This window comes from Salmo salar, chromosome 03 (assembly GCF_965601325.2).
Source record: "Salmo salar chromosome 03, fSalSal1, whole genome shotgun sequence".
Classification (NCBI taxonomy): Eukaryota; Metazoa; Chordata; class Actinopteri; order Salmoniformes; family Salmonidae; genus Salmo; species Salmo salar.
In genome coordinates this window covers 40,498,179-40,507,545 of record NC_138293.1, presented here as the reverse complement: position 1 = coordinate 40,507,545, position 9,367 = coordinate 40,498,179, and the positions used below count along the sequence as shown (strand labels likewise).

Below are 9,367 nucleotides of genomic sequence, written 5' to 3'. Positions count from 1 at the left end.
AGTCATTGTCCACTGACAGCATTGAGATTCTAACAAGTAGAAAAGATAGGATCGTCGCTATGGGGTCTACACGTAGCAGGTACAGCATTTGTTCTAGCGAGACAAAACGGCCTCCCACTGTGATAAGTATCAAGCAGCAGTCTATCGGTTGTGAGATTATCAGTGTGTTTCATGCTGAAATTCAAATGGAATTGTATTAAACATTCGTGAAACACAGTGCACGTGAAGCTAGCTGGAAGGTTTTCGGTAAAGGATTTCTGTGCGCGAATAATGTCCAAGAGGGATAGCGTCTGTGCATCGCGACTAGGTGGTATCCCAAATGTTTCACTTTTATACCTTCCTGAATTCATACCCGGATATGCGGTATTATCTCGGTATACTTTATACAATGTGAAATCGCCACAGTAAGTTCTCAGATCTTCACAATATATTGGGTTTTGGGGGCGATTTGGGGACCAGTGTTTCCGCTGCAGTCATTCAGCCACGGCAAAATCATTGCCGCCACGCCCAAAAAATATGGACCCTGAAAAAATATTTCTGCCGAAGCACACTTTGAAGATGCTATAACAGTTCACATTACTAATGAATAGAATAATCCGACAACCCCATAGTAGAATAGTTTATCTATTTACCTAGTCGGCTTGTGTGTTCTATATGATAAATATTCCTCTTAAGGCGCATTCATGTTGCAGAAACATCCAAGCTGTCAATGCACAACAATTCTTACATTTTACATTTTGGTTAAGCACATTACAGTACTGAAATTCTCAGTGAGTGAATAGGGGAGAGTGGGGCTAAATGTAACACGGTAACTTAGGGTAAAATGCCACCCTACCTACAAAATATTTCTGGGGGACTAAAAAAAATGTGAGACTGATTACATTTTTAGTTGAGCAAGAGTAGTGGCAACCAGGGAAAGTGTTGGGTAAAATTGTGGTTTCTGTGAGAAGTACAGGCAGGGGACATGTTACCCTGGCTGGCGGCATACTCCAAGTTACCCTAACAGGTAGGCCTAAATTATATTCACTGTGTTTATGCAAGTTTTTTGGGACATAAAATATATCAATAGGATACTAACAAGTTAAAATATCACATTTAGCTAATGATTGGCCCAATAGGGTAAATGCAGATGGGCAACCCCATGCTTTAGCCTATATATTGGTAGCCACTATGCTGCTGCATCAGTTGGGCTACAGATGATAATGCTTCTTGCTAATAGCATACCTGATAATATGGACCATGCATAGGCATTGTCCAAAATGCCCCCCCCCCCCCCCCACTGTCTGAAATCAATTATGTTTGCCTGTGCTGTCAGAGACAGGCCAAGAGAAATGGGAACAGTGTGACCAGAGCTGCAGATGTCATCAGACACAACTCCACACCAGGGCAATGAGAAGAGAAACAACATGCTTTCACCTTTTTCAATAAACTTAACTGGACTTTTCATCCTGATCTTTGACATGTTTTTTTGTATTCTGGGGGGGGGGGGGGGTGCAGGCATCAGATGCACGCATGAGAAATTAACATTTCTCTTATATACCATTGTTATTCCTTTGTTAGATTGAAGTCTGATTTATTTTATTTTTAAAGTAAAAAATGGCTCTGCTTTTCATGGTCCGTTTTCAATCATGGCTGCTGTGACTACTGCTAGCTAGCATGAGGACGAAAACTGCAGTTTTCTGGGGAAGCTAGTAGGGATGCACCGATATGACATTTTTGGCCGATATACGATATTTTCCTTTCCAAAAATAATCCGATACCAATATTTAACATTTTAGCGGCCTTTTAAGCATTCTAGTACAGTTAAATAGTTAACACACACACACACGGACGCAGTGGTCTAAGGCACTGCATCTCAGTGCAAGAGGTGTCACTACAGTCCCCGGTTCGAATCCAGGCTGTATCACATCCTGCTGTGATTGGGAGTCCCATAGGGCGTCGTCCGGGTTTGGACAGGGTAGGCCGTCATTGTAAATAAGAATTTGTTCTTAACTGACTTGTCTAGTTAAATAAAGGCCACACACCACACTGACCAAAAAGTTATTTTGTTGGCATTTACGTATGTCCCCATTAACAGTAAAACATAATCAAAACCTATTTATTTCACTTGCTGTGCTGTTTCGTTGTTCATTTGTTTCATTCTCAACCAGGATTTCATCCTACATGTCAAGCAGTGAAGTTTCAGCTCTGTCTGTCTGTGCCCTCTCTTTCTCTCTGCGCACTGTCACTTTCGGGCTGATGCAGGTGTTTTTTTTAGCTAATATCGTCCGTTTCCGATATGCTCACCGGTATATCGTGCATCCTTGGTATTGGGTTTTTCATTCAGCTTGGTTGATTTTTTTATTGTATTATTGTTTTAATTGTAATGTAAATTGTTCTTCCTGTTGTGAGAAAATGTTTGTACTCGGGGCACCATTGGGAATGCGACCATGGTCTCAATTGGGCTATCCTGAATAAATACAAGTTTTAAAGTATTAAGTGTGAATAAACTGTTGAGAAAAAGACTAACAAATGTAGCTAGATTAAACAACATTAAAACACTCAACTGATCCCAACAATGACAGGACTTCAGTTGGGACTAGTTTGTGGACCAGCGGATGACTTGCTGTCCACTTTATGTAACAGTGGTCTAGCGTTGCGGAGTGATCTTATGAGTGTCTTGACAAGAGAAAGCAGGGAGGACAGCTGACATCGAAAAGGAAAGCAGATCCACAACAAACAAAAAATTATAGCCAAATTTTTAAAACCCATGCAGATTCCCGAATCAACATAAATCGAGCAATCATAACCTGCAAGAAGCATGGAGAGGAAAAGGTGGGGTTGTACGACTTGCTCGAATGAGTTGTAAGAAGGACAAGTAGCTAAGTAAAAAGACGGTAGCTAGCTAATGTTAGCTGGTCTGCAGTAGGGAAAGCATGTCTCTAGCTAGCTAACATTGTTTCTTGATGGAGTAGCCGAGACGCTAGCTAGCCACTAAAGTAAGACATCACCCACTTAGCTAACTGTGTACCAAAAATGTAAATGATCAGTGTCTACAGATTGCGTCAAATTTGATAAGTAACCATTAGATAGCGAACGATAAGTCATTGATTGCTAACGTTAGCTTGCTAGCAAACGTCAGCTCCCCGCACATTTGACAACAAATTAGCAAGTAACGTTAGCATCAGTAGCTTTCTGTTACAAGTCTTTGTTTAGATTTGTGTAAATTGATTCCGATTATGTGGACGTTATATTACATTATTGTGGGTGCAGTACTGCGGGTTACCCACGACAGTAGCTAGCTAACTTTCATTGTTACTACTATGCAGGGGTGAAAGTAAGGCGGTCAGGTACGGAGTCCCGGCAAAATAAATAGTGGGGGTACGCCGTACCGGTAAAACGTGAGCCTATCACAAATAATACATGCCCAAACAACTATAGGCTTTTACACCATTATTTAACAATTCTGCATGTCAGTCCCATGAAGCATTTGCGAATTGACTGGAAACTGGGTGGTATACCGTCCAAATTGCGTTGTGGTTTGAGGAGAACGCTTATATTCAGTCAAGGCCGTGATAAGTGGCGGAGAGCTCGCGGACAAGGCTGAGATTAGTGGCGGAGACCGAAGCGCGCGTGGACAACAGTGAGTGCGTCAATTCAGGCTTCAAGTGTAAGCCTAATGACAATCGCAGAATGGCGTTACAATACACGTAGGTGTTTTGTAACAGATGTCTCTTCCTTTAATCAAATTGCTAGTGCACAGTTGGTTTGGATGCTGAAATGATTTTGTGAGCGGACGAATGAGCGCGGGTAGCCTACAGGAGCGCATTTGTTAAGTGATTGTTTGGCAATCAGATGAAAACATCTGGCTGGTTGTGTTCATGCCACGTTAAAAGGCATAGGTGGCGTGACCATAAGGCTAGGGGAAGCTAAGTTTTCCCTAAAGTGAATTGAATTAAACTGGCAAAATGATATAGCCTAATTAGCTTCTATCTATACCGAAATAAATCAAATCATTCAAAATAGGCTACTACACCAGAAAGCATGATTTGGCCACAGAGGATCATTAGCGTCTTTGAAAAAACGCGGTGGATTTGTTTTAAATTGCATAGCCTACAGGCGGATTGTTGAGTGGCTACTGCGGAGACCTAGCCAGGCATATCGCAATATTAAAAAATACAATCGCGGAAAAACCGTTTGGAAAGCAAATGGCTATTGCTTTAAAGAGATGCCAATGAAAGACTACAATCTGTCTTTTAGTTGTCAAAATTCTTAACTTAATTGAGCGAACAGTAGCCTATTTTATTTGCACCAGCTGAGAACATCGGCCATATCCCCCCCCCCAAAAAATGTGCAGGCACTTGTCCCATACCAGTAAGAAATTAAATCTACTTTCACCCCTGCTACTATGGTTGTTTTGCAGGCTGAGGCTCTCTGATATAACCCACTGCTAACACTTCAATACAAGGCTCTTGATTGTCATTCTATGCAGCTCATATCATGTTTTGATATGCATAAATCATACATTTTCCTGAATGTATAACTGCAATCTAGAAAATAATCAAAACAAGAGTTTAGATGGACGTTATGGTTTGTGAATTAGGCCCATTTGTAGTCTTGTCAGTGCAACACCACTGACCTCATCAATAGGTTTGTGCCTTTTGTACCTGCAGGTTTGCGCCTCAATTCATTGCCTATGTTTTTTTTTTTCTCCCGATGGCCTGTTTTTCCCGCCCCTTTAGTGACCCTGGAAAGAGATTCCTCAGCAAGCCCCAGCTAGCTCGTTACCTGGGCAACACCATGGAGGTGCACGCCATTGACCCCCGTGCAGGAAGGATGCTAACGAACAAACTGCACAGGAACAGGCACAAGCATCGCTATGACAACAACAACCATCAGATCAAGGTGAGGGAGTTTGAGTCCAGGATCATGTGTAATCTGTTTGACCATTGAGCTATGATCGATCCCTGACCTGTTTTTCTGTCTGTGTTTAAGGTCAAGCCAGACCTGAACACGACCCTACCAGTCCGACAGACAGCATCCATCTTTAAACAGCCTGTCACCAAGGTGACCAATCACCCTAGCAACAAAGTGAAGACAGACCCCCACAAGGCTGTCGACCAACCAAGACAGGTGAGTCCAACGATGCTCTGTGCTTATTGGTTGTGATGTAATGATACCGTAATGTTATTTATTTCATTGCTGCCATATGGTTGGTAGATGAAGTCATCTACTCTGGCCTAGTCTTTGAAAACGTATTATTGCAAATTGGGATGAGTCACTCGATTTATCAAGCTGACTTAAATGTCCAATGCAGCTGTTTTTATCTCAATATCAAATAATTTCTGGGTAACAATTAAGTACCTTACTGTGATTGTTTTCAATTAAAATAGTCAAAAAGAACCAAATAGCTTCTTAGCAAAGAGTAATTTCTCAAGAAAGAATTTAGCTAGGAGTGGTCTGAGTGAGAGGCTAAATTGGATGAGCATAACAGGAGGGCTATGTAACCTGAACTAGCTGTTAGAGGTTTTCCATAAATTATGAAGCACATCATTATGTGATGTGTTTAAAGTCAAATGGCGAGCTGTTTACCCACTGTTTGTCCTCAGCTGTTTTGGGAGAGGAAGCTGAGTGGTCTGAGTGCATTTGACATTGCAGAGGAGCTGGTCAAGACCATGGACCTTCCCAAGGGCCTACAGGGTAAGTACACACAGCAGAGAGTACTTGAGACTCATATACACATAAAACCAATGTTTTGGGATTTTATGTGCGTGTTTTATATGCGACTCTGTGAATCTCCCCCCAGGTGTTGGGCCTGTGTGTTCAGACAAGACCCTGCTCTCTGCCATTGCCAGCGCCCTGCACACCAGCCCCACACCCGTCACTGGTCAGCTGACCGCTGCCGTGGAGAAGAACCCTGGGGTGTGGCTCAACACCACCCAGCCACTCTGCAAGGCCTTCATGGTTACCGATGACGACATTAGGTAAAGTACACACACAACTCAGTGGTCTGGCTCAACAACACCCAGCTACTAACTACTGTTGGGCCTTGTTGTTAAAGGGATAGTTCACCCAAATTACAAAATGACACATTGGTTTCCTTACCCTGTAAGTAGTCAATGGACAAGGTATAACAGCAATTCATGCTTTGGTTTAGTTTGCTGGCAACGTTTTAGCATTGGTGACAAATCCCAGTCATGGGACCGATATTAGCATTTTTTACGCATCATGTCCAAATCACCCGAAATAATCTAAAATTGATTGTGAAGCTCAACATGGTCACTTATAGATGATTTTAAAATGTGTGAAAAATGTGCCACGTATCATGTTCAAATCATCAATAAGTGACAATGTTGAGCTTCACAATACATTTTAGATTATTTCGGATAATTTGGACACGGTGTGCAAAAAATGCTAATATTGGTACCATGACAGGGATTTGTGCCACTAATGCTAAAATGTTAGCATGTAGAAACAGTTCCAGGCAAACTAAACCAAAGCATTGGATTGCTGTCATACCTTGTCCATATACTGCTTACAGGGTAAGGAAACCAATATGCCATTTTGTAATTTGGATAAGTATCCCTTTAAGCCTGCCACGAGGACTGTCATCCATCCATTGCTCCCTAACCCCTCTCCTCTCTCTCCCTCTGGTGTATGTAGGAAGCAAGAGGACCTGGTCCACAGTGTGAGGAGGAGGCTGGAGGAAGCTCTGATGGCGGACATGTTGGCTCACATAGAGGCCTCCACCAACGAGGCAGACACAGACGCTCTGAAGGAGGAACAAGCCGAGCAGGATGACAAGGAGGACGTATAGCAGAGGTACAGCAGAGCAGTAGAACGTAGAAATGAAATAGCTAGTTACTTGTCTTTAAGAAATGGTCTAGGTTCTGTTGTGTGTTAGTTATACTTTTTAGCGAGATTACCAGGATAGCTAAAGTCCAGAATTTAAACGTTTACATAATTCTGTGATTACCGGTAGTAACATGCTACAGACAAAGAAACCTATTGATTTACTTGCGATCATTTTTCTCTCTCCTACAGGGTTGGTGATTGCTACAGAGAGCTGCCTGGAGCACAGTATTCTACCCATACACACACCAATACACATACAGGACATTCACCAGGATCTGACTAGCATCTGTCAACATGAAGGACCCTCTCGTCTACGTCTCTCTGAGTTGTTGTTGACCGTCTTCAAGACAATCTAAATATATTTTTGACCAATTTAAATGTAATTTTGAATAATTTTTTTAAGCTCTTAGACAAGGCTTTGACGTTCAGAGTTCAATTCACTCATTTTTACCCTCACTAATTGTATGGAATGTGGAGAAGTATGTATGGTGCTTTAGGCAATATAGTCTTGCCCTCTTGTGAAGACAAGTTTAAGGTTAAAACACAGAGTTTGTATGTGTGTGTGTGTGTGCGGCGTGAGAGAGAGGAGAAGAGTGTGTTTTTGGGAGGGGGAGAGAGTATGTGTTTGTGGGGTACCACTAGGCCCATTCCAATTTTCCATCTGGTACCTTTGCCCAAGTGGAGAATTAGTGGGTGGTTAGAGGGGTGCATATTGGGCAAGGGACCACATGCTGTAAGATGACTGTTGGAGGCTCAAAACGGACTTTGCAAAAGACTACCTGTTTCAGAAATCAGTCATAGATAAGCATGCATCATATGATCTATTATGGCTCTTTTTATCTCTAACTAATAATTGGATTCTGTGTTCTCCAAACTGTCTTCTGGACGGTCATGAAGAGTGGTGCTCTGCACAGAGGTTGAACAGGCTCTCATGTCTCAAACTCTCCCATAAGTTCAAAATGGTGCTAATTTAGTCTGTTCTCATCTTTCTAGATGTATTTGCTTTCATGTTACATTGATGATCTGTCCATAGGTGCGACGGCTGACGTTGACGGCTACTCTGAAATAGTTGCCTATTTGGGATTTTGTATTTTTTGTTGTTGAAATTGTTGCTTTGTGGCAAGTCACAATTATGCCATAGTTATTTAACATTGGTTGTTTTTAGTAGGTTTTAAATGCTGACATTTTTCCCTAAACTTGTTCTTGATTTGAGTTCTGAATGGGAAGATCATTCACTGTCAGAATGATCCCTCCATGAAATGTTATTGTTCAAATTATGCTTTATAGTTAAAAAACCTTTGTTTCCATAGAGGGATTTGTTACCATTTTCTCTTGAAATTTGAGGTCAAACATCAAGCAATTAATTCTGGATGATTATTTTTTTTCATATAACTAAAATAAATGCTAACTCTTTTGTAATTTGTGTGTTTGTGTTCTTTTAGACCAGGGGTATTCAACTCTTACCCTATGAGGTCCAGAGCCTGCAGGATTGCTGTTCTACCTTATTATTAATTGCACCCACCTGATGTCCCATGTCTAAATCGGTCTGTTATTTGGGGGGAACAATAAAAAAAAAAGCAGTGGGACTGGCTTTGAGGTCCAGAGTTGAGTTTGAAGGTTTTAGACACTTGGTTTGTGAGAGCAGTGGATGACCTGGAGAAGATTCATCACTCGACTTGTCAGGTTTTGTAGGCCACCTAGCCAGTCTCGAAGTCAGGCCTGTGGATCAATTTCCACAAACAAAACAAACAAAAACATTTTATTTAGGAACTCTGTAGGGGTCTCAACTTACTGTTTAAATTTAGAATAGTAGAATACACAAGGTGAAATTTGGTTGTGCATCAGCAGTTTTTCTCTTAAGTTGGTCACTGACAGTCACTCAGATAACATTTTTTAGATTGGTAAATTAGTCTAGCCAGCTATGTAAACTTGCATCAATCATGGTTAGTCACTTCAAACATTTATCTCTGCCCCATGGCAAAATGAGTAGAATTAAATGAAGTTATACTGAACAAAAATATAAACACAAATCTGTAGATTTTACTGAGTTATAGTTCATATAAGGAAATCAGTCAATGGAAATGCATGTATTAGGCCCCTAATCTATGGATTTCACTTGACTGGACAGGGGTGCAGCCTTGGAGGGCATAGGCCCACCCACTTGGCAGCCAGGTCCTCCAACTGGGGAGCCAGGCTCAGCCAATCAGAATGAGTTTGTCCCTACAATAGGGCTACTCCCCAGACCCCCCCCCCACCCCCTGGCTACAGCTCTGGTGGACATTCCTGCAGTCAGCATGCCAATTGCACCCACCCTCAAAACATGAGACATCTCTGGCATTGTGTTGTGTGAAAATATAAGTGGCCTTTTGTTGTCCCCAACACATTTTAATTGTATTTTTTCTCTTAAAAAATATATATATTTCACTGTGACCTGCTGCTGACTGTCAGGCAGTGAGGCAGGCTGTTGCTTAGTGAGTGAGTGGTGCGGAGAGCCAAAGGGGGGTGTGTGTGTGTGTGTGTGTGTGTGTGTGTG

The 9,367-nt window shown here is 41.8% G+C and overlaps 1 protein-coding gene across 1 annotated transcript; it reads left to right on the top strand.

The window, feature by feature from the left end:
* Window positions 1-2,692: 2,692 nt before the first annotated feature.
* Window positions 2,693-8,253, top strand: mbd3 (Methyl-CpG-binding domain protein 3). Its single transcript, NM_001139934.1, has 7 exons — window positions 2,693-2,814; window positions 4,722-4,884; window positions 4,975-5,112; window positions 5,589-5,679; window positions 5,786-5,963; window positions 6,643-6,801; window positions 7,024-8,253. The coding sequence occupies exons 1-6, from the start codon at window positions 2,801-2,803 to the stop codon at window positions 6,794-6,796; spliced, it is 738 nt and encodes a 245-aa protein (NP_001133406.1). The 5' UTR covers window positions 2,693-2,800; the 3' UTR covers window positions 6,797-6,801; window positions 7,024-8,253.
* The last annotated feature ends 1,114 nt before the right edge of the window (window positions 8,254-9,367 follow it).

Excerpts from the sequence above, each read along its gene's own strand:
- mbd3 (NM_001139934.1), top strand. Across the intron at positions 4,885-4,974 it reads ACAACAACCATCAGATCAAG|GTCAAGCCAGACCTGAACAC; the intron begins GTGAGGGAGTTT and ends TCTGTGTTTAAG. Across the intron at positions 5,113-5,588 it reads CTGTCGACCAACCAAGACAG|CTGTTTTGGGAGAGGAAGCT; the intron begins GTGAGTCCAACG and ends GTTTGTCCTCAG.